At 39.4% G+C, this 25,921-nt stretch overlaps 1 protein-coding gene and 1 long non-coding RNA gene across 2 annotated transcripts; both read right to left on the bottom strand.

The window, feature by feature from the left end:
• Nucleotides 1-916: 916 nt before the first annotated feature.
• LOC308280212 (NACHT, LRR and PYD domains-containing protein 3-like) lies at nucleotides 917-16,430 on the bottom strand. The gene is made up of 7 exons (XM_080720474.1): nucleotides 14,907-16,430; nucleotides 14,632-14,802; nucleotides 12,596-12,766; nucleotides 11,764-11,934; nucleotides 9,458-9,631; nucleotides 9,223-9,275; nucleotides 917-1,853 (listed from the first exon to the last, which is right to left on the bottom strand). Exons 1-7 carry the CDS (start codon nucleotides 16,409-16,411, stop codon nucleotides 1,285-1,287), a joined length of 2,814 nt encoding a protein of 937 aa, XP_080576600.1. The 5' UTR covers nucleotides 16,412-16,430; the 3' UTR covers nucleotides 917-1,284.
• A 112-nt stretch (nucleotides 16,431-16,542) lies between these two features.
• Nucleotides 16,543-17,390, bottom strand: LOC308280023. The gene is made up of 3 exons (XR_013961712.1): nucleotides 17,275-17,390; nucleotides 17,088-17,135; nucleotides 16,543-16,683 (listed from the first exon to the last, which is right to left on the bottom strand). It is a non-coding gene; the product is annotated as an uncharacterized lncRNA (long non-coding RNA).
• Nucleotides 17,391-25,921: the final 8,531 nt, after the last annotated feature.

The following is a 25,921-nucleotide window of genomic DNA, read 5'->3' as shown; positions in this document are numbered from 1 at the left end:
GCTATTTTTCAATAGTTAAAGCACAAAATAATGTGTAATAATGCGTGGGTTAAACCCCCTATGAAGAACATTCATGGGGGGCCCGCAGTGAATCCTTGTACCCTGGGCCCGGAATTTGGTGTGACGCCCCTATACGGTAGTTACTTCACAGATAACATTTTTACAAAACATACTGTCAAAGGGTACAAATTAAACCAAATTGAAACTAACCCATTTGTCAGAGGGTGCAAATTAAACCAAATTGATCCTAACCTATTTGTAACTGTCAGAGGGTACACATTAAATTAAATTGACCCTAACCTAACTGAGTTACTAGGGCCAAAGGTGGAGGGGCCTGTAATTATTTCATACCTTAGCTATTGAAAAATAGCAGATCTACAAGCTCACAGTGCGGCACCAAATGCTGCGCTGCGAGCTTGTAGATCTGCTATTTTTTTAAACATCGTGAAAATGTGTGTAAATCTTTGAATATATGTATTTTTTAAACGAACATTTTTAACTCAAAGTTTGATTCTGGGGGGTCCCTGGAACTAAATATTTTGAGACGGGGGTCCGTGGCCAAATAAATACATATCATTTTGGGGGTCCTTCGCATGAAAAGGTTTGAGCACCACTGACATAGAAACGTAGGGTTTTTCAAAAAACCTTAGAAGGATTTGAAATATTGAAATACTAGCACAAACTTTCATGATTTAAAAAAAAATAGCAGATCTACAAACTCGCAGCGCGGAACTCGGTGCCGTGCTATGAGCTTGTATATCTGCTATTTTTCAATAGTTAAAGCACAAAATAACGCATAGTCTAAATGGGTTAAACCCCCTATGAAGAACATTCATGGGGGGCCCGCAGTGAATCCTTGGTGCGACACCCCTATACGGTAGTTACTTCACAGATAAAACTATTACAAAGCATACTGTCAGAGGGTACACATTAAACCAAATTGATCCTAACCTATTTGTAAATGTCAGAGGGTGCAAATTAAATCAAGTTCTCCCAAACCCATTTGTCAGAGGGTGCAAATTAAACCAAATGGACCCTAACCCATCTGTCAGAGTGCATAAATTAAACCAAATTCATCCTAACCTATTTGTAAATGTCAGAGGGTGCAAATTAAACAAAATGGACCCTAACTCATTTGTCAGAGTGCATAAATTAAACCAAATTCATCCTAACCCATTTGTCAGAGGTTGCAAATTAAACCAAATTGACCCTAACCATTTTGTCAGAGGGTTTTGTAACCCTAACTCCTAACCACCTCATCATCGTTGTCATGGCAACCCTAACCTAACCCTCCTCCTCCTCCTGCTGCTCCTCTCTCTGACACAGAGACACTGAGGAGTCTTTATAACCCAAGCAGAACCCAGCATAGAGTGGTTCAGTGAACCTGGACTGGACGGTGTGTAAGTGTGTCAGTGAGTCAGACAACACTCTGTAGAAGGACAGAGTGCTGGCAGGACAGTCCAAATACACTCCTACTCTGTTGGAGCCAGAGGGACTGACAGGGAGGACAGTGAGCTTCTTATTGTGCCACACTCTGTAACTGTTATCATCACCATTACAATACAGACCCCAGGACTTGTTATTCTGTCCAAAGCTACAGTCATCACCATCACCCTTTCTTTTGATTGATCTGTATGACACTGCTATCTCAACATATCTACCACTCCACTCCACCTCCCAGTAAGATCGTCCAATCAGACTCTCTCTACACATCACCTGTGGCCAGTATGTAAATCTGTCTGGGTGATCAGCATACTTCTGATCCTCACCCACACGTGTCACCTTCCTGTTGCTGTCAGACAGAGAGAGGCCTCTCCATGCCGTGTTTGGATCCAGTGTGAGTTCACACGCACCTGATGAGAGAACGAGATGCAACACAACAACAGTTTACAAACAAATACAACGTAATAATGACGTACAGATGTTATTATTAATAATAATTCTGTTTTTTGTTTTGTATTTAATTTTTCTCACAAACAGGAAGACTGTCCTCCACAGGATGCATGAGATACATAACACAAAGCCGACTGTACTGTAATAATTTAGTTTTGTATTTAATTTTTCTCATTTTCCCAACAAATTATTAAAATAAATGAAAAGGTTATTGAGAAAACACGGTCTGCTCACATATTAGGAGGGTAGTATGAGTCACCAAAAAAAAAATGGGTTTCAATGAATCTATCATGGTTAAAATGGAGTTTGAAGTTACAATGGGTGTGTATGTGGAGAGGCCCTGAGCCTGCAACATTTACATCAAATATGTTAATACTGAATATAGTAAATTAAAAACTGTCCAGGGTGTTCATAAAAGAGCCTGATTAGATGATAAAGTGACCAAAAGTTCACTTTAAGCTGTTCAAAAATAGCCGATCTACAAGCTCACAGAGCGTCACACCGCGACGCTCTGTGAGCTTGTAGATCTGTTTGTTGTATTTTTTTCACACTGAAAATGTAGAACTACCTTCTGTAAATTGTCAACATTTTCCATATTACAGTACATGTCACACTGTATAATCCTCAGTTTTAATTTAACTCTAAAAAGTAGCATATGAATATTATGCTAACCCATTTTTAACTCTGAGAGGGTCAAATGGAACCAAATGGGTCCTAACCCATATATAACTGAGAGGGTACACATTTTACCAAATGCACACTAACCCATTTACTTGAGTGTACAAAAGTAACCAAATGATGCAAACCCATTTGTAACTCTAAATGGGTACAAATTGAACCAAATGGACCCTAATCTTTTTGTAACTGTTAGAGGGTACAAATGGGACCAAAATGATCCTAAGGGTACACATTTTACCAATTGGATATTCGTTAGACCCACCCCCACCCCCCGCGCTCATTGGAGCAGCCGGAAATGTTGGCTGATAACTGCCGATTCATGTACTCCAGACCAGAGAAACAGTCCACTCTGAGAGTGGGTGGGGTCTATGGTCTGGAAGCAGGCTAGCTGTAACCCATATTATCAAGGGCGTCACAAGGGGGGGAGAAGGGGGGGGGGGGGGGGGGTAGTGGGACTGGGTTACTAAGGCCCAAGGTGGAGGGGGCCTTAATTATTTGTGACTTTCGGAAGGCATGGTTTTTCACTACTGCTAATATGATTTTTTTTTTTTTTTTTTTTCTAAATTGAAAAAAGCCACAAATGCATCTCAAAATATCTAGGCTACATTTCACTTAAACGCCAGAGCTTAACTCTGCATGTAAATAAGACTTTTTTTTAATTAATGTGAGAGATTGTCAGGTCATTTGCAGGTTAGACATTTATTTAGAACTTGAATATCTCAAAAGTAGTATTTCAGCATGGCATCATTCTATAAGCCATATCTTCAAAACTGTTGGGTCAATCTCCACAACCAATATATCATTTTGTAGCTATGATCCCCAGCTTTCAAATGAAATGAAGAAATTAAAATGAGAAGCCGTCAGCTATTGAAAAATAGCACATATACAAGCAGATATACAAAGAAATAGCAGATATTCAAGCTCATAGCGTGGCACCGAGTGCCGCGCTGTGAGCTTGTAGATCTGCTATTTTTGAAAAGTCGTAGAAAAATGTGAGCAAATCTTTGAATGCATGTGTTTTTTAAGCGAACATTTATAACTCAAATTTTGCTTCTGGAGGGTCCCTGGGACTAATTATTTTGAGATGGGGGTCCGTGGCAAAATGCATATCATTTTGGGGGTCCTTCACATGAAAAAGTTTGAGCACCACTCACATAGAAACATATAGGTTTGTCAACAAACCTTAGAAGGATTAGAAATAATCAAAGACTTGCACAAATTATCGCGATTTTTCAAAATCTAAAAGCTTGCAGCGCGGAACTCGGTGCCGCGCTGTCAGCTTTTATATCTGCTATTTTTCAATAATTAAAGCACAAAATAACGTGTAATAATGCGTTCCCAGTCTCAATGGGTTAACCCCCTCCCCTTATGAAGTACATTCATGGGGGGCCCGCAGTGAATCCTTGTACCCAGGGCCCAGAATTTGGTGCGACACCCCTGCATATTATTATATGGGTTATAAATCTTAGTGGGTACAATAGCCCATTCATAATTCTGAATCTCCTATTTGTATCTGTCAGAGGGTACAAATTAAAACAAATTGATCCTAACTCCTAACCACCTCGTCGTTGGAACCAAATGAACCCTAATTCATTCATAACTCTGAATGTTTGCATGTGGATTTGGGGTATTTAATTCACATGAATTAAAACTGATGTTTATGTCATGATTTCATCCACACAGAACATGAATATAACGCAGCGATAAACAAAAACATTTTCTGAACAGATTTGAGTTTTCACCATGAATAAAACCAACCTGTATGAATGACACATCACCACATTAAGAGTTAGATGAGAAATAAGCATGTCACATTTGACCTTGAGAGGGTACAAATGTAACCAAATGGACCATATCTCATACGCAGTGGTGGAAAGTAACTAAATACATTTACACAAGTACTGTATGTATAATATGGAAGTACTTTTACTTTACTTAGATAGGCCTACTCCCATTTTACTGTATACTTTTTATTTTATTTTAAATGTTAAATAATTTTACTAGTTATTTGCATTTACATTAATAATTAAAAAACATGAATCAACCACTTCAGCAGTATTTTACACTCCTTCTGAGCATCAGTGAAGCCTTTGACCTCTGTCATTTTACAGCTGTATTTGTAAATAGCAGGTTTAAATATTTAACCAAAGAACAATCACTATTTTAGTAATAAATAAATAGATGAATAAATAAACAAAAAATGTTTTTTGTTTTGCTTTTACTCCACTATGTCTCAGGGGAAAATATTGTAATTTACTGCATTGTAGAATTGTGGAATGTAGAATTTGGTTACAAAACACATTCACCACTTAAGCCATATTGATCAAGGTTTCACATACACCCCCCCCCCCCCCCCCCCCCCCCTCCCCCCCCAATCATCTGTGGACCCCCCCAAAAATAATTACTGTGGTCCTCCAGTTTGGGAAGCAATGCTATGGAGCATAGCAGTGGCATTATGAATGTGACCACGGATTCCAGTAGCAAAGAATTTAGTTTATTGCTTAAATATTATGTATATTATATATTCAAAGATTTGAACAAATTTCAGAAATCGCAGATCTACAAGCTCATAGCGCGGCACCAAGTGACGCGCTATGAGCTTGTATATCTGCTATTTTTTAATAGCCAAAGTATAAAACGTGGTTGAATTGATTGTGACGCTATATTCACTTATCTTTCTGGGGACCCCCTGGTACTCCCCCAAGGACCCCTGGGGGTCCCTGGACCCCACTTTGAGAACCAATGTGCTAGTATACGGCTTAAAAATAAAATGACAAAGATGATTTCCTGGTTTTAATGGACACATTCAACTAATACAAACCAGTAAGACTCCCTAATCGGGAGATAAGCGACTTATCTCCACAAATAGGGCAAAAATGTGTTTTTCCAAAATCTTCCTGATCCATGTTGATGACATGAGTGTAGACATACTGTGTAGTGATTTTCGTGTGATTTTAGGGCAAAATCTGTAGGAGCAGTGTCCAAAAATGTGTTTTTAAAAATCAACCAGAAGGTGGCGCTATATGGGACAGATTCATGTTGATGGGATGAGTGTAGACATACTGTGTACCGATTTGCGTGATTTGAGGGCAAAATTTTTAGGAGCAGTGTCCAAAAATGTGTTTTGCAAGAATCGGCCTGATGGTGGCGCTAGAAGAGGGCCATGTGAGAAATGAGGGGTGGGGTCTCCGCGCCGCCGAGGCGGACGAATAGGTACCGGCCCCGGCTCTCCCGGTCGCTCCTAGCCGGAGTTATGGCATTTTATGTGAGCTGCAGTGTAGGGGGTCCTCCACTGGGGGCACCACCACTTTTGCATCCGTTCTGGAGCACCAGGAGTCGGTGGTCCCCGGGAATTCCCTGTCAGCAGCCCCGTTGGGGTGGTCATTTGGTTATTTTTGCACATTTGGTTATTTTTTACATCTGGGGGTCCACCAGGGACCTGGGGGTCCCTGTAGCTCCGGGGGTCCTTGGAGGTTGTAGTTTGGCAGGTAAGGAGTGTGTGTGCAAAATGTGGCATGGATGGGGGCAACGGTTGTGGAGATATGAGCAGGGCAAAAGTGTGACGTGTGACGTGACTCACGGACGGACATTTTTTTTACACCTGGGGGTCCCCCAGGGACCTGCGGGGTCCCTGGAGCTCCGGGGGTCCTTGGAGGTTGTAGTTTGGCAGGTAAGGAGTGTTTGTGCAAAATTTGGCATGGATGGGGGCAACGGTTGTGGAGATATGAGCAGGGCAAAAGTGTGACGTGTGACGTGTGACGTGTGACGTGTGACTGACTGACTGACGGACAGACAGCCGGTGGAGGTTTTGGTAGTAAATGCGACCTACGGTCGCAATCAAAGCAGATTGAGCACATTCCATTTTATCTCAGTGCTCAGTTGCCCATTAATTCACTATGACATTGTTTATGAATTTTAACTGGATAAGCTTGATTACATCAAACAACTCCTTAGAACCTACATAACCATAGACACTTACAGATATATATTTGTCCTTGCCTTACCCCTTATCCCTAAACGTCTTTGCCTTTTTTTTACTTTGAAAAATATTTTAAAATCACACATTGTGAGCTTGTAGATCAACTATTTGAAATATTTAAAAATGTCTTCATTTTTTCAAAATAGTAAAAAATGACAAAAGAGTTTACGGATAAGTGGTAAGGCATGGACAAAAATAGTGCCCACAACGTTTTATTCACTACAGCATCACATTGATGTTAAAAATAAAATGTACTTTGTAATTTGTACTTTTGAATACTAGTATTTTTAAAAGCAAATACCACTATTCAGTGTACCACTACTTATCTGAGAGTGTACACATGGGAGTTAAATCTAACGCAGCCTGTTGAATAAATCCCGATGTGCAAATGAATGCCTTCAAACGGAGCTCTGCTGAGCTCAGGACAACAACCGAAATGCAATGCTAAGGGAACCAAAAGCTATTCTTTCCCCAAGAGGCTGCGCTGTCAGAAAATTCATTATTCCAAGTAGGCTATTCCAAGTTGAGAAAGGATCACTTCACCGAACGGGAGGGAGGAGCTTGTGTGTGTGTGTGCGCGTGCACATGACCAGTAGTCCAGTAATTTTAGGCCAAAATTAGGCTAAACCTAAAACAAATTGCAATAGTAGCAAACTCAACTGATTTTGTATCCTCAATATGTCCTTAGTGAGAGAAAAAAAGTCCCAAGGAATCCCATCAGGGCAAAGGAAAATATGACTCCCAAAGAATCTGCTTTAAGTTGGATGTGAGGGGTCAAACTAGGGTTTTTTAATTATTCTGAATCCATTGCAAGCATTTGTTTTGCACGAAAAACATTCCTTGGGCAAGAAATGGCCACTCAAAACCATGGTTTAGTGATGAGTCATCAATTTTCACAGTCTTTTGGGGTCCGTTTTTAGCCCAAGGAATGTTTTTCATGCAAAACAAATGCTTGCAATGGATTCAGAATAATTAAAAACCCCTAGTTTGACCCCTCACATCCCACTTAAAGCAGATTTTTTGGGAGTCATATTTTCCTTTATAGTGTAGTAGTGTATAGTAAGTGAAGGTAGGTAGGTCGTTTTCAAAACTTTGCCCCGATGGGATTCCTTGGGACTTTTTTTCCCTCACTAAGGACATAATGAGGATACAGAATCAGTTGAGTTTGCTACTATTGCAATTTGTTTTAGGTTTATTCGTATAATGACTGGACTACAGTGATGGTAAAATTACTTAAATGTTTTACTTAAGTAAAAGTATCAATGCTGCAATGTATATTCTCCAGTTGCAAGTAAAAGTCCTCAAATTCAAAATGTAGGGTTAGGGTTAGTACAAAAGTATTGGTATCAAAATGTACTTAAAGTACCAAAAGTAAAAGTACAAAATGTTTGAAAATAGCAGATCTACAAGCTCACAGCGCGTCTTTATGCAACACATTTTGAGCTTGTAAACCTGCTAGTTATTCTACAAGCTTGGCTATTTTCAAACAGCCTAAATAGGGATAAAGTGGTTCATGTATGTTTTATAATATTATTGCGACCGTAGGTCTTATTTACTATCAAAAGCTCCACGGGCTGTCTGTCAGTCAGTCAGTCAGTCAGTCAGTCAGTCAGTGAGTCAGTGAGTCACACTTTTGCCCTGCTCATATCTCCACAACCGTTGCCCCGATCCATGCCAAAATTTCCACACAAACTCCTTGCCTGCCAAACTACAACCTCCAAGGACCCCCGGAGTTCCAGGGACCCAGGTGTAAAAACATTACCACATACACGTCACACTTTCCCCCTACTCATATCTCGGCCACCGTTGGCCCGATCCATGCCAAAATTTCCACACAAACTCCTTGCCTGCCAAACTACAACCTCCAAGGACCCCCGGAGTTCCAGGGACCCCCAGGTCCCTGGGGGACCCCCAGGTGTAAAAAAAATACCAAATGTGCAAAAATGACCAAATGACCACCCCCACGGGGCTGCTCACGGGGAATTCCCGGGGACCACCCACTCCTGGTACTCCAGAACGGAAGCAAAAGTGGTGGCTTCCCCAGTGGAGGACCCCCTCCACTGCAGCTCACATAAAATGCCCTAACTCGGCCTAGGAGCGTCCGGGAGAGCCGGGGCCGGTACCTATTCGTCCACCAAGGCAACGCGGAGACCCCACCCCTCGTTTCTCACATGGCCCTCTTCTAGCGAGACCTACGGTCGCTTATCTCCCGATTAGGGAGTCTTACTGGTGATTTATATATGCAAAGTAACTGGTAACTAAAGGTTTCAAATAATTATAGTGGAGTAAAAGTACAATATTTGGATCTGAGATGTAGTGGAGTAGAAGTAAAGTAAATTGGAAATACTCAAAATTACAATATCAATTAAGTACAATACTAAAGTAAATGTACTTAGTTACTTTACACCACTGCACATGGCAAAACCAGAAATAAACAGCTTCTTGATATTTATTTAATTGAAAGGTATTACGTTAAACCTTAACGTTTAAGCTAAATTAATTATGACTGTGGCGTGGACTTAAAATCATTGTTTTAATTGATGGCCTTCTTGCCCTGGCACTTGGCCTTTGTGCCCTCAAAAAATTTACAACACTAAAGGCCAAGTGGCCTTGCCCCAAAAATGAGGTATGTGCTGTTTAGATTCAATGAATAAAACAGAATACACACTTACTTAATGTACACCTCAAACCTGGTGTCAGCCAACACTCTCCAGCATGGTGAACACTGTGGGTGAGGGAGAAATATAGTCAGGCCTGTATTTTCCCTTTGAAAATAAAAACAAAATGATAAGGATTTCACTCTATTAAACATTAAACAATACTATACACCATCACAGGATAGTGTACTGTAAACCTACTAGAGCAGAAGAGTACATTGGCACTGATTGGCTTCATGTGCCTCAATACCTTAGCGTCTCAAGGCTGCAGTGAGGATCATTCTGTCTAGCAGTCAGCAGCGCCGCTCCTCGGTCTCCTGGATGGTTGTAGCAGATGTTCAACGTTTTCAAATGGGAGGGGTTGGAGATCAGAGCTGAGTCGAGAGAAGAACAGCCTATTTCTGTGACCAGACAGCCTGACAAACTGCACGCACGCACGCACACGCACGCGCACACACTCACACACACACACACACACACACACACACACACACACACACACACACACACACACACACACACACACACACACACACACACACACACGCGGTTACACCCCGCCATTCCGAAACACCGCCATTCCGAACATTGACTTACATTGTTAGCCTAACCCTAACCCTAACCCTAACCTAACCCTAACCCTAACCCTAACCCTAACCCTAACCCTAACCCTTACCCTAACCCTAACCCTAACCTAACCCTAACCCTAACCCTAACCTAACCCTAACCCTTTCGGAATGGCGGTGTTTCGGAATGGCGGTCTGTTGCCACACACACAGAGTTACCTATTGTATGACAATCATAATTATGCACACACACATGTACATACACTCATATATATATATACACTGTACATGCTGTGCAGTGCACACATACTGTACATCATTATGCATATATTTAAAGTAAGACCCATGCACCAGTGGTGAAAGTGAGCCGGAACGGCCAGAACCCCCGTTCCGTTAAAACATTTGGAGCCGGAACGGAGTTCCGTTAAGAAAGGGAGAAGCCAGCTGTCAAAAATCCCATGTTAAAAATAACCTGCCACAAACGCACGTCCAGGAAGAAAACAATAGCCTATACTAAAGTCAGATTAATCATTAACATACAGTAGGCTACACAAGTGTTACTAGTTAGACTATATTTTCTGATAAAGTGCTTCTAAATTATTCCCGTGGGTTTGTGTAGGTCAGTGTAATCGATTCGGTTTGTTTCAGTGTTTGACACGGAGCGGGTAGGTGGGACGTTCGTGAACGAATCGAGTCGTTTGAACGGCTCTTTGAAATGAACGATATAGGATTCAGTTCACAGTAGGGAGCCGTTCCTTCGAATGAGCCAGTCTTTTGAACGGCTCTTTGAAAGGAACGGATCCTAGAGATCCGGCTCACTTCAAAGAGCCATAAATCCCATCTCTAGGAGAGACTGAAATGATCTATTCTGCATCTTTGGAAATACCCCAGTAAAGTATAGGCTATACTCAAAACCTGTAAATACAGTACTTTAGTAAATGTAGACTACTTACTTACTTTAGATAACTGGTTATAGCCTAATAATATTAATAATAATATATTATATTATCTGGAATATAGAGCTTTCAAACATGCTTTACATGTGTGTGTGGGGGCCTGGGGAGACAACAAATAAGAGAGCAGGATATGGTGACAGGATAGAATAATGTTGCTCTATCAGCATTTCTTTCTTTGTTGATGCTGCTACTGTATGTGTTTATGTGGATATACTAAACAAAATGTTGTTGTACAGTGACCATACACATCTTATCTTATCTTAGGTGATTCTGCTAGCCCTACTGCTTACCCTTCTGTATGGAACAATGAACAATACGAAGAGTCTTATTATAGATTTCAATCATGTTTCATGTTACAGTTAGTGTAATGCCGTTGCCTTTCAGGTGTAGGACCTGTAGTGTTTTTATTGTGTGTATAACTATGCCAAAATGCAGTTTTCTATGCATTTCAGGGGTTTTGGGGGGTTAGAGCCTCCCATTTTTTGCGACAGTTCCGGCAAGAATTTCAAACCACTTTCACCACTGCCATGCACACAGAAGAAGTACCTTAGAGTGTGTTATGATGAATGTACATATTACTTTATTTTTCTTTACCTTTGTCTTTACCACAATTATACGTCATAATTATCTTTGTTAGTGTTATTATTGCTGCTACAATAATGGGGAATTGGGGCAGGTACCAAAACCACTCTGTAACACCTTTCTGTCAACCTTTAATCTTTGATTTATTTCACCTTGAGTACATAAACACTGCCTCCACTATACTGATGTGTTTCCTATGATGGCTGTGTATTGTGTGTAGTGTAGCACTCAATGGTCTTCTTGTCCTTAGACCTATTTCCTGTTGTGTTGTGTGGTGTGGTATATTGTACTGTGTTTTGTGTGTATTGCAGTGTGTTGTGTATTGTGCAAATTGTCTGTGCCCTGCAGTCTAATAGGCTACTAACAACATTCAATCTCAGCACACACATCTGGGTGATCATAAAATTCGATAACATGATATTGCATCTAACTCAGTGCACCTACTTACTGACCTGAGAGTTTCCAGTATACAGTGCTTATTCGCCAGTCCAGCACAGAGCAGATTCACTCCGCTATCCAGTAGATCGTTGTTACTGAGGTCGATTTCTCTTAAACGGAGGCTGGAGCTGAGAACTGACGATAACTCCTTACAACACCTCTCTGAAAGGTTACAGCCACTCAGCCTGAAGAAAAGGATTTATGATTATGCCTATTCTATCTTTTATTTATTTATTTTATTTTTTATAAATAAACATAATCTTGAAACTAATCAGTTATTATTAGTGCACCTACAGGGCTGCCTTGGAGGCTTTGACCACTGGCAACAGCCTCAGAAGACACTTCTCTGAGGCAGAGTATTTCTTCAGGTCAGTCTTAATTATCTTTGTTAGTGTTATTATTGCTGTTACAATAATGAGGAATTGGCAGGAACCAAAACCACTCATATTATGAGATGTAACAGCTTTCTGTCAACCTTTGATTTATTTCACCTTCAGTACATAAACACTGCCTCCACTATACTGATATGTTCCCTATGATGGCTGTGTATTGTGTGAAGTTTAGCACACAATGGTCTTCTTGTCCTTAGACCTATTTCCTGTTGTGTTGTGTGGTGTGGTATATTGTACTGTGTTTTGTGTGTATTGCAGTGTGTTAAATGTGTGCAGTGTGTGCAAATTGTGTCTGTGCGCTGCAGGCTAATACTACCAACATTCAATCTCAGCACACACATGTGATCATAAAATTCGATGACATGTAATAGAATCTAACTAGTTAGATTCTATTCTAGAATTCTATTCTAGAATTCTATTCAACTAGTTATTATCAGTCCACCTAGTTACTGACCTGAGAGTTTCCAGTACACAGTGCTTATTCGCCAGTCCAGCAGAGAGCAGATCCACTCCGCTATCCTGTAGATAGTTGTTACTGAGGTCGATTTCTCTCAAACGGAAGCTGGAGCTGAGAACTGACGATAACTCCTTACAACATCTCTCCGAAAGATTACAGCCACTCAGACTGGAGAAAAAAATAGAATGATAATTGTATTATATTTTCTATTAAAATTAAATAACATAATCTTGAATCTAACCAGTTCATATCAGTGCACACGCGCACGCACGCGCACGCGCACGCACTCGCATACGCACACACACACACACACACACACACACACACACACACACACACACACACACACACACACACACACACACACACACACACACACACACACACACACACAAACATAATTATGCACACATATAATACATGATACACATGTGTGCAGTGCAGTGCACCAGTGTTAATGTTTACGGCAAATTTTGATTTAGTCTTAGTCATTTAGTTTTTGTCACATTTTAGTCATCTGAAAGGTTTTAGTCTAGTTTTTGTCAACTAAATCTACAGTTGATTTTGTCGACTTAAATGTATGTTGGCGGGCCTTGATGGTGTCGTAATGCCTGATTTTACTCTTGGTTGCATGATGAAAATAGACGATCTACAAGCTTAGCAGGGGCATAGTTCTGCCGATTTAAAATGACTCCAATACGGAAGTAAAACTTCCTATGATTGGCCGCTAGTTGCGCTGTTTTCCCCCCCGGCCGATCGCAAAAAGAATTGTTCTCCATTGGATCCCATTCATTTTCCCCTTTCGTGTTCTAACCTTAATTAACATTTTCATGAATACTGTATGGTTCCTATCGCTAGTTAAAAATTGCCTTTCAATCACCATCATATTCGTTTTGTCGAAATGTGGTCCAATTTATTTTAAAATAAATTATAAAATTGCGGGGGGGGACGTGGCCAACTAAACTAAACGCCAGCCGGCTGTGTTCTTCTTCGTGTGCTGTATTTCGGGAGGCTCCGACCCCACTCCGACCACATTCTCCCATGTATCCCTGCGGTTGCACGTGACCGTTGGCAGCCAATAGCATCTCTGATGTATTTACAATTCTATGATGGCGACACCCATTCCAAGGGGTAGAAAAGGGCCATTTGCGCTGCATAGAAACCAATGCCTTTGCATCGTCCATATTTTTCTACAGTCTATGGTTGTGAGCTTCTAGATCTTCTATTTTCAGAGTGCAACACAGAGAGCAACCAACTTTAAAATGACTTGTCTTTTAGTTCTACTGGATCTCTTCTCCACTAGTCCCTCCCTAACATTTTAGTAGTTTTTAATTGTTGAGGAAATTGTCAATATGTTTAGTCTTAGTTTTAGTCATCATAGCTTATTTTTAATTTTGTATTTATTTCATTTTCGTCAGTGAAAACAGGTAGTCGACAAACATTTTTCATCTTAGTTTTAGTCGTCAAAATTAACACTACAGTGCACACATACTATACAAATATGCATAATATTTTAAGTAAGACCCATGCACACAGAATCTCTAAGTACCTCAGAGTGTGTTATGATTAATGTACACATTACTTCATTTTTCATTACCATTTAATTTACTACAGTTATAATTCATAAATATCTTTGTTAGTGTAAATATTGCTGCTACAATGATTAGGAATTGGCAGGAACCAAAACCACTCGTATTACAGTATGATATTTAACAATACACATCTTTAATCTTTGGTTTATTTCAACTTGAGTACATAAACACTGCCTCCTCTACACTGACATGTTCCCTATGGTGGTTGCGTATTGTGTGTAGTTTATTTTGTGTATTGTAGTGTATTGTGTGTTGTAGTATATTGTACTGTGTTATGTTTTGTGTGTATTGCAGTGTGTTGTGTATTGTGCAGATTGTGTCTTTGCCCTGCAGTCTAATACTCCCAACATTAAATCTCAGCACACACATCTGTGTGATCATAAAATTCGATAACATGATATTGCATCTAACTAGTTATTATCAGTGCACCTACTTACTGACCTGAGAGTTTCCAGTATACAGTGCTTACTCGCCAGTCCAGCAGAGAGCAGATCCATGCCACTATCCTGTAGATTGTTGTTACTGAGGTCAATTTCTTTCAAACGGAAGCTGGAGCTGAGAACTGACGATAACTCCTTACAACATCTCTCCGAAAGGTTACAGCCACTCAGCCTGAAGAAAAAAGAACAGAAATAAAAAACATTATTGTATTTTATTTTCTATTAAAATAAAACAACATAATCTTGAATCTAACCACTCATTGTCAATGCACTTACAGGGCTGTCTTGGAGGCTTTGACCACTGGCAACAGCCTCAGAAGACATTCCTCTGTAGCAGAGTATTTCTTCAGGTCAAACACATCCAGTTCCTTTTCTGATGACAGCAAGATGTAGACCAGAGCTGACCACTGAGCAGGAGAGAGCTTGTCTGTGGAGAGACTTCCTGAACTCATGGACTGTTGGATCTCCTCCACTAGAGAATGGTCATTCAGCTCGTTTAGACAGTGGAATAGATTGATGCTCCTCTCTTGAGAGGGATTCTTCCTGATCTTCTCCTTGATGTACTCAATGGTCTTCTTATTGGCCATGGACCTATTTCCTGTTTTCACATCAAGCAGTCGTCGTAAGAGAGTCTGATTGGACTCCAATGAGAGGCCCAGCAGAAAACGCAGGAACAAATCCAGGTGTCCATTGGGACTCTCTACGGCCTTGTCTACAGCACACTGGTAGAAGTGAAATTCATTGTCTCTGAATAGCTTTGTCAACATGGAGATTGCTGTTGGTTCTGTCACTACGTTGTCACCTTTGTTGATGAATGACTCATAGGCATAAAGAGCAGCTAGAAACTCTTGAACACTCAGATGGACAAAGCAAAACGTCTGGTCCTCGTATAGCCCATACTCCTCTTTCACGATATTTGTGAAAACTCCTGAGCACACAGCAGCATCTCTGATATCAATGCCATACTTTTTCAGGTCTTCTTCTGTGAAGATCAGATTGCCATTTTCCAGCTGGTCAAAGGCCATTTTTCCCAGAGACAGAATGATATCGCTGTTCTGGTTGCTGTTGGTATACTTTACATCTTTCTTTTTGGATTGATCCACTGTGAAGTGGATGAACATTGCAGCCAGGGTGTTAGGTGTTGCTCCTTTCTCATCCTGTTTTCCTTCTCTTAACGCATTCTCCAGAACGGTAGCAATGATAGAGCAGAAGACTGGGATGTGGCACAAGATGTAGAGGCTTAGTGATTTCTTGATTTGTGAGAAGATTGTATTGGCCACATTCTTATCACTGAATCTCTTCATGAAATACTCTTCTTTTTGTGCATCAGTGAAGCCTTTGACCTCTGTCATCCTGTCAACATAATCAGTTATCTTCTGATCGGCTGCTGCAGGTCGAGTGGTTATCCAGAGTTGAGCAGAGGGTAGCAGGTCCCCCTTGATGAGGTTTGTCAACAACACGTCCAAGGAGGCCGGCTTTGTCACATCGGTCAAGATCTCATTGACCTCGAAGCTTAAAGGAAGCCGACTTTCATCCAATCCATCAAGGATGATCTGAACTCCGGACCCTTCTGGGCCACAGATTTCTTCCATCTTGGTTTCACCAAAGTACTGATGAAGAAGCTCCATCAAGCTGAAAACCTTGTCCTTCTTCTTATTCAGCTCTCGGAAAGTGAATGGAAACATGAATTGGACATTCTGGTTTGCTTTGTCTTCTGCCCAGTCCAGAGCACGCTTATTTGCTAAGACGGTTTTACCAATGCCAGCCACACCTTTTGTCATCACTGTTCTTATTGGGCCCTTTTCTCCAGGTAACGTTTTGAACATGTCCTCCATGCTGATGATCTTGTCTGGTTCGGCTGGTTGCATGGATCCTGGTGCAATCTGTCTGACCTCATGTTCTTTATTGACCTCGCCACACCCACCCTCTGTGACGTAGATGTCTGAGAAAATGTCATTCAGAAATGTTTTTTTCCCTTTTTTTGTAGACAAAACCTGAAACTTCTTCTTCAGGATAGACTTTAATCGTTGTTGATACACAGCAGCTGGAGTTTCTAAAGGACAAAAGAGCAATCATTAAGGGCATGTTATGGTAATTATGAAACACAAATGAGAAGGGTTGGTGATTCTCATGTTAACTCTACTTAGTCGACCGTATTCATATGGCCTTGCAACTTAGTTGACCTCATTCCCAAGGGCTAATCTAAATATAGTTTTGCTGAAAAAAGATACAAACTCACAACATATCACAGAATGTTCATCTCATAAGGTTTCAATTGGTTAAAATGGCCATGGAACAATGGTTAGTGCTAGTAATATCAGAACTGATCAAATTTAGAATGCCTTCAAACCTCCCCCTAATTATCTCTAAGCAATAACATAGTTTTTCAAATGTATCATGTGCTGCCATCACTTTGCGATATTGTCATGACAAATCTGTAAATGATGACTCTCTTACTGCTCTTGGCAGGCTTGTTAGCTGAGGCTTCAGATGGCTGTTCAGATCCTGCATAGAGACAAGAGGATAATGAAGTGGGCTCTCTGGGAGCGTGACATTCATGCAGTGGGACTACTGGCATTATCCAGAGAGAATGCATTCATATTTTACCAGTATACCGCATTTTCCTGGTAACAAATATACATACTGTCTGTAGGGGAGTTGACATTGATGTTGATGTTGACAGAACCAATGTTACCAGAGATGGTAGGATTCGACACTATGCTTCCACTCTGGGCTATGACTTGAGCTGGTGGAACTGCCGGTACCACTGAAGGACCTGCGCAATACAATCAACAGTGTTACAGGACAACTTTGTTTTTTTTACAAGGCTCATATTTTAGATTGTAATTAGAGAAATGAAAAGATCAGTGTTAAAATGTTTTCATTTACTGCTTTCTATCATTTTAGCGACTTTAATTATTTTTATTTCAGTGGGTGGGGGCATGCGTTCAAGTGGCTAAATATGTCTTTTTAGACAATAGGCCTGCAATTTCTTTATTACTATTAACAATAACACTGGCATAACGCTGGCACCCGTAAGTCACATCTGCCCATGAAAGTTACAGTGCATGTTGGGAATGGGCTTATTGTGTCTAAAAAGACATCTTTAGCCACTTGTATGCATGCTCCCACCCCCTGAAATTAAAATCATTAAAATCGCTAAAACGATAGAAAGCAGTAAATGAAAGCCTTTTTTCTCTAATTTCCATTGTTGTAAAAAAAAAAAAAAAAAAAAGTTGTCCTTTAACACAAGGGTGACTAACCGGTAATTTTGGCCGATTTTGAGATCGCAAAGTGCAATAACTCTCCAGGGTCTCCCCGTGAAGGTCTCAGAAATTTCCCCTTTCATGACTTTTCCTAAATACTCAAGACATATATTTTTTCCCCCTTCTGAAACGTTTCTTAAGTATATGAAATAATATACGATTATACCACTGACTGCATTTATCAGTCAAATTGACGGGTAAAGTCAGAGTGGAAGTGATTTATTTTCAGTCACCCGAGTGTTAAAACTCGCTGTGTATAATTTATCCCATTAAATGTTACAAACTTTCAGAGGTATTGAGTAAATGGTTAACACACAAAAAAAAAGAAAAACTAATCTTTTCAAATGCCATTGTTACCTGGACAGTCTTCATCTGACTTTTCAGGAAGTTCCATTGTGTTCAGGATCTCCACTGAGGACAGCACTGCTGGTCACGTGTCTTCACTCTGTCACCCATTGATACACATTTACATCTACTTACTTCATTGATCTCTTAGACATAATATAAAAGGGAAATAAATAGATGTTATATACATCATAAATAATTATGGATAAAAGCTGCTGATTATCAAAACATAAACAGTCACTTAATTTCTCCAATTGGTGTTTATGGGCATAGATCAGGTGGTGTAGTTTTACAATATGTCCACTAGATGTTGCACATTGTCTACATTTGAATAAGAAAGATACAGATGGTGAAAGATTAAACAAAGTTATTTCTTTAGAAATATGGATTGTGGTTGAATGACAGGGGTTGTGTAACATGGTGCCTCTGGTCCTGAAGCACAGTGGTTCTCAACCTGTGGGTTGGGACCCCCAGGGGGTCCCCAAATTATTGTGGGGGTCCCCACATGATTAACTTAATGTGCAACATTGTTTTCTCACACAATAAACAAACCGACATAAAGTTTAAGTGTGTTGCGAGGCATTGTGAGTATGTAGATCTGCTATTTTCACAATAGAACCGTGTTACACAAAATGTAATTCCTCAACTCTATAGTGCTCGTAGGGTGGGGGGTGGGGGTGGGGGTTAAAGTATGATTATTTAGGTTGAGAACCACTGCTGAAGCACTTCATATTTATATTTCAAGCTTGTTCAAAACATCTTCAAATTATATAGTGTGAGACTCTCTTCACTTCAGGACCGTTCAGTCATTAATTAAAGCCCTATTCAAATATATAAAGAACAGATCTACAAGCTCACAGCTCTCGATGTGAGGCATTGTGAGCTTGCAGCTCTGCTATTTTCACTATTGATTGACTGCTTGTTGAACCTTTATGGAAAACATTTTTTTATAAATTCCACCAGGAGTGTTGCATTGTGTCACCTCCATCACTTCCTTCAACTTGATGCTCCACCTGCACCAGTACTTTTTTTCAGAAGAGGCACAAATTCATGGATTCATGCAGCTACAGCTTTTGGGTCCAGATCGAGTTGTGCTAGTCATTTTAATAAATGTATCTCTAGTGTATAGCCTACTGTACTTTGACCAGTTTGTTCAAACTATCTTCATATACTGTTATTTATCCTAATGCTTGTTATAAGATGGCATGGCACCCTTTTTGTCTTTTCACTCCGTCTCAGAGGAAGGCTGTGGACAGTTCTGAAACCCAGGGCCGGTTCCTGGCATAAGCAAGGGCCACAACCACTATAAGGGCAGCCATATCATAGGGAGAAGGTGTCATTCAAAGACGCCCGTATCCAAAAATAATAAAAAAATAATAAAAAAATAAATAAAAAAATAACATTTTCATTGGGGGAGCCACGAAAAGAAATTGCATAGGGCCACCTGAGTCCTAGAACCGGCACTGCCGAACTCCACCTGCAGTCACAAGGTTTGGTCATTTTACTGTAACAAGATTTAAAAATGTTCATTTTTAAATGCCCCTCAAACTATCCAGGTTTGAACGCATAAAGGAAAGTTATCACGCCAGCGTGCGTGTGTTGTGCAGTTTGAATGTGCCGGTTTTTAAGAGTGCTGTGATTCATACCGTTCTCCTCCTCCAACAGCGGAGCACTGGAGCGGCCTGGCACTGGATTCGCACTGGATTCCCCGGTCTGAACTGGACTGGGCACTTCCTCACTGCTGTGGCGAGACACAAAACCGGATCGGAGTCACCTGCAGGACTGGACTGAACTGTATTTCTAACCTTGCTTTGCTCCCTTCCTCCCAGTTTTATATTGAATGTTGCTTGTTTTTACATTGTTACTTTGATGATTTCAAAAGGTTGCTTGCTATTTTATTAATGTATTGATGAATTGAAAAGGGTACTCTTACATGTACTCTTACATGCATAATTATCTTGTGATAAAAGGAATATATTTGTATACAATGTATACGAGTCGTGTCAGTCACTCTGTATTGGTGCAAACAGGTGTCCGAACTCAGAGCCGTATCAAGTCTCACACAAAGACCTGTTAGACACACATTAATGCACACATCAGCTGTTGAGGTGCTTCTGGGTTTAAAGGTGACCATGAAATAATCCTCCTCCAGGCTCGCATTGCACTGGGATCAGTCGGTTGGAACTTAATGGACGACTTCACCACTTTTCAACCTATCTTCATATAATTGGTCCTCACTAAGGTTCTTGATAAAATAGCAACAACAACAAAAAAAATCTACTCGGGCTGTGTCTCAGAGGAGGGCTCTGGGGAGTTCAGAAATTGTCTACCAGTGACATCATGATTTTCTTTTATATTTGTATATATTTCGATTTATATTATCGTGAGAACAATGGCTTCCATTATAATATTGTAACTTTTCAGGAATAGAAAGCCTACAGTTTCTATTAGCTTGGATTCCCCATCAATGATGTCTCTGTAGACTGATTTCTGAACTGCCCATAGCCCTCCTATGAGACAAAGACTATTTTTTTTTTTGCCATTTTATCATGAACATTAGTGAGGACTATGTCCTTTAAAGGAGTATTTCACCCCCAAAATGAAAAATGTTCTATTGATTACTCAGGCCATGGAGACTTGAGTTCAATAATATTTTTAGTTTTTTTGTCGCATTCCTAAAACAATAATTTGCTTTCAATAAATTTACCCCCATTGATTCAGGACCCACATGCATTCGGGTCCCCATCCGGAATCAATGGGGGTAAGTGTACTATAATCCATTTTTTGTCTTAGGAATGCGACAAATACAAAAAAGAATAATTATTGAACTCAAGTCTCCATGGCATGACTAATCAATAGAAAAAAAGTCATTTTGGGGGTGAACTACTCCTTTAAGGTGTGGAATAGGAGAATAATTAATTAGGACTAACGACTACAGCACAGAACGACTATAATTTTAGGACAATCCACACATTATAGTCACCCTCAATCCCTCATGATGTGAATGAATAGCTACAGAGAAAATAACAAAACAAACTATTGTAGCCCTTCAAAAATGATATACATTTTCTAATGCGCTAGATTTGAGGGGAAAGTGATACGTGTTCGGTAAACCGTTCTGATCAAACATTTAATCTATAGGCGATTTTGTAGCTACGTTGGACACATCCATCAAACCCATAATTCAGCAATACTGGCAGCAGCACCTTTTAAGGAAACCTTGCTTCACTTCCCTGAGGCGGACACTGACACAACACAACACAACACAACACAACACAACACAACACAACACAACACAACACAACACAACGCTCCATATGGCCCAAGTGGAGCCCATCTATAGAACAAAACCACCACGGTATCAGTGTGTTAATGATCATAACCCATGAATCACATTGTCCTGTTAGGCCTACTAACTAATACAAAACACATCGGAGCCAGTCATTTCATTTTAGTCATGTCAATTCTACCACTAAAATTACTCATCGTCGTCATCAAACATTTGGATCGTGATTAATTTAATTCCAGACAAAGCAAAGAAGCTTTTTTTCTTATTTTTTTTACCTTCATCTGCAGAGGAGATGTTCAAAGAAATTATGCTGGTGAGCTGATCCTCCTTCAACAATCCAGAGCGTCTGACTTCAACTGCTGTCAGTAACATCCTCAAACTAAAACCCCACCCCTCTGAAAAGGCTGCTGACTGACTATTTTACACATTTACAGTTTTTCACGATTGTTAACACACTTTTTTCGGCTTTTTCAAAACTGCACACACAAAACTGAAAACCTCACACATAAAATGCTAAACCTCACACTCCCTTCCCAAGATGATCACTTTGCCATCAAATCACTTAACTGTGTTCACAAAATGGACTTGTGTTTTCATTTGGTACACACGTCATATTTTCAAATGACACATACCATTCATTCAGTACACACAACTAAGCATTTGCTGCACACTACCAAGCATTTACAGCACACTGGAGTGCAAAATTTAAAACACACCATTGAATTACTCAGTGTTGGCCTACCTTTTTTTATATAGTCAAACATAAAACAGCACACAAATATGCATCCAAAAAGTTTTATTTGGGTACATGATTTACAGTAGATTTAGGCATCATGCCTCCGGTCAGAGCACAAAATATAAAAAAGCATTTTGAAAAAAATCTAAATACTTGGTCTAATATTGACAAGGATAGTGTCACCAAGATACTATCCTAGTGACAATATCCTAGTATTTGTATCTTTGTATTTCAAATCATATTTGTATTTTGTGCCCATCTCTGCCTCTGGTTCCTGTCTCAATGTTCAGTTGTGCAACAACTGAACATTGTGTGTAGTGTTTAGACAACAAGGTGCTTGTGTAATTGACATCAGACTTGAATGTGTACAGTTTTACAGTTTTTCACTATTGTTACAGTTTTTTTCGATTGCTAAAACACAAAAAGCTAAAATTAGGCACAATTTTCACAACCTTTACTTCTGTCCCCAATCACTTGACTCAATTTGTTACTACAGGTACTTTAGATTTCCTTATCATATTAGACTCTGACTTTCCTTCTTTACACTCTGATGTAAATTTCACATCACCTTGTTGTCAAAACACAACACACAATTTTCAGGTTTGCTCACACTTCTCACATAAAATCTCAAAGCATCAATCCACAACACACAAATATTCAAATCTCTAAACTTTCGGGTCTAGTGTCAATTACACATCACCCTGTTGTCTAAAAACCACAGTTGTTGCACAACTGAACATTGAGACAGGAACCGGGGGCAGAGATGGGCACAAAATACAAAAAAAATATTTGAAATACAAAGGTATAAATACCAGGATACTGTCACCAGGATAGTATATTGGTGACAGTATCCTGGTCAGTATTAGACCAAGTACTGACCAATTTCTTTCAAAATATTTTTTTTGTTTTTTGTGCCCATCTCTGACCAGAGGCATGATGCCTAAATCTACTGTAAATCAAAACTTGTTTTTGTTTGGATGCATATTTGTGTGCTGTTTTATGTTTGACAATGAAAAAAGTAGGCCTACACTGAGTCATTTTACAAAAGGAGAAATATCTTATTAGTAAGGGGATTTTATAAGATATTTTACCAATCTGCGAAGTAAATCGTTACCAAGAAATTTCTTCACCAATTTGTTTCTAAAGGTGTGTAATAATATGTACTAAAAGGTTGAAATTCAACTCCTGGGGGAAACCTCATAAAAAACTGATTTGTGTTTGTGTCCCATTAATTTACAATTCAGGAAAAAATATACAAAAAATAAATCTGCTTTAAGTAACATGTGAGGGGTCAGACTAGGGTTTTTTCATGATGCTGAATCCATTCCAAGCATTTGTTTTGCACGAAAAACATTCCTTGGGCTAAAATCGGACCCACAAAACGATGGTTTAGTGATGAATCATCACTTCACCGTTTTGTGGGGGCCATTGTAGCCCATGGAATGTTTTTCGTGCAAAACAAATGCTTGCAATGGATTCAGCATCAGTAAAAACCCCTAGTTTGACCCCTCACATGTTACTTAAAGCAGATTTATTTTTTGTAATTTTTTCCTGTATAGTAAAGTTAATGGGACACAAACACAAATCATTTTTTTATGAGGTTTCCCCCGGGAGTTGAATTTCAACCTTTTAGTACATATTATTACACACCTTTAGAAACACATTGGTGAAGACATTTCTTGGTAACGATTTACTTTGCAGATTTTCTTATGTTCCCCTTACTATATTCTCCAGAGCCATGGTCATTATTATGGTGTGTTCCATTTCCACAATTGTGTTTTCAATTTTGCTCTTCAGTGTTCTGTACATGCTTGGTAGTGTTCAGCCAAAAGCTAGTTGTGTTTATTCAATGAATGGTATGTGTGTGTCATGTGAAAATATGGCTGTGTTTACCAAATGAAAACACGAGTTCCATTTTGTGAACATGTTAAGAGATTTGATGGCAAAGAGTTGTTTTGCAAAGGGATGCCAGGGTTTAGCAATTTGTGTGTAATGTTTGGAGTTTTGTGTGTGCAGTTTTGAAAAGAACGTACAGTTTTGAAAAATGTGTTTTAGCAATCGAAAAAAACTGTAACACACGTTTTTCACTACAATAACGGCATTCTCAAAACTACACACACAAAACTGAAAACCTCACACACAAAATGCTAAACCTCACACTCCCTTCCAAAGATGACACTTTTGCCATCAAATCACTTAACTGTGTTCACAAAATGGAACTGTGTTTTCATTTGGTACACACGCCATATTTTCAAATGACACATACCATTCATTCAGTACACACAACTAAGCGTTTGCTGCACACTACCAAGCATTTACAGCACACTGGAGTGCAAAACTGAAAACACAACATGGAATTAGAACACACCATATGAATGACATTGACTCGGGAGAATGAGCTATTTCTCCTTTTGTAAAATTACTCAGTGTTGGCTTTTTTTTGGTAAAACAGCACACAAATATGCATCCAAAAAGTTTTACTTGTTTGGGTACATGATTTACAGTAGATTTAGGAATCATGCCTCCGGTCAGAGATGGGCACAAAATACAAAAAAGTATTTTGAAAAAAAAAAAAAAAAAATCTCAATACTTGGTCAGTACTTGGTCTAATATTGACCAGGATAGTGTCACCAAGATACTATCCTGGTGACAATATCCTGGGCTGGAATTTGTAGGCCTATCTTTGTATTTCAAATCATTTTTGTATTTTGTGCCCATCTCTGCCTCCGGTTCCTGTCTCAATGTTCAGTTGTGCAACAACTGATCATTGTGTGTAGTGTTTAGACAACAATGTGCTTGTGTAATTGACATCAGACTTGAATGTGTAGAGTTTTGAATAGTTGTGTGTTGTGTGTTGATACTTTGAGATTTTACGTGAGAAGTGTGTGCAACAACTGAACATTGTGTATAGTGATTCGACAACAAGGTGATGTGTAATTGACATCCGTGTGTTATATGTTGATGTTTTGAGATTTTACATGAGAAGTGTGTGCAACAACATGACATCAGAGTGTAAAGAAGGAAAATCCGAGTCTAATGCATGAAAAGCGAGTGAAGTAGTGCCTAATCAGGTCAAGCTATAGATACATGAAGTGAAGGTTGTGAAAATTGTGCCGGATTTTAGATTTTTGTATATAACAATCGTGAAAAACTGTAAAGCCTACAATTTAAGCATTAGCAGATGCTCTTAACCAAGAGCGATTTACAATAAGACAACACAAGATAATACTTTAAATATAAATATAAAATAATATAATATAATATAAATAGCCTAGTAATAGGATCATAGGTAAACCAAGAACCTATCATCAGTCTAACAATACAACGCCCCAAAAATCTATTATGTGTACATAACATAAAGATACAATATAAAGAAACTTTATTGTCCATTAAATTTAACATATAATTGAAATTTACCTATGGCACAGTTCAGGCAGTCAGTATTCAACAAAAAAATAACAGTATACACATAGAATAGCCTACACAAAGTGCATTAAAACACGATAATAAATTATAGCTTACAACCCTTATTTTTTGCTATTGGTACTAAATCTGAATTGCCTATGGTTATGGAATGATTGTATTGTATATGTCCTGAATTGTTTCCAATGATCTTACTAGCCTGGTTAACTACCTTGGTGAGCTTGTTCCTATC

Source organism: Nannobrachium achirus (assembly GCF_963921795.1).
Source record: "Nannobrachium achirus genome assembly, chromosome: 24".
Lineage (NCBI taxonomy): Eukaryota > Metazoa > Chordata > Actinopteri > Myctophiformes > Myctophidae > Nannobrachium > Nannobrachium achirus.
Note: the sequence above shows the minus strand (reverse complement) of the source record. Positions and strands in the feature narration are given on the sequence as shown.

What these genes read in the sequence shown, in the direction of transcription:
- LOC308280212 (XM_080720474.1), bottom strand. Translation starts at nt 16,411, where the DNA reads ATGACAAAAGGTGTGGCTGGCATTGGTAAAACCGTCTTAGCAAATAAG. An exon ending in AAAGCCTCCAAGACAGCCCT is followed by an intron (nt 14,803 to 14,906) that starts GTAAGTGCATTG and finishes TTTTTTCTTCAG; the next exon opens with GCTGAGTGGCTGTAACCTTT. An exon ending in TGTATACTGGAAACTCTCAG is followed by an intron (nt 12,767 to 14,631) that starts GTCAGTAAGTAG and finishes TTTTTTCTCCAG; the next exon opens with TCTGAGTGGCTGTAATCTTT.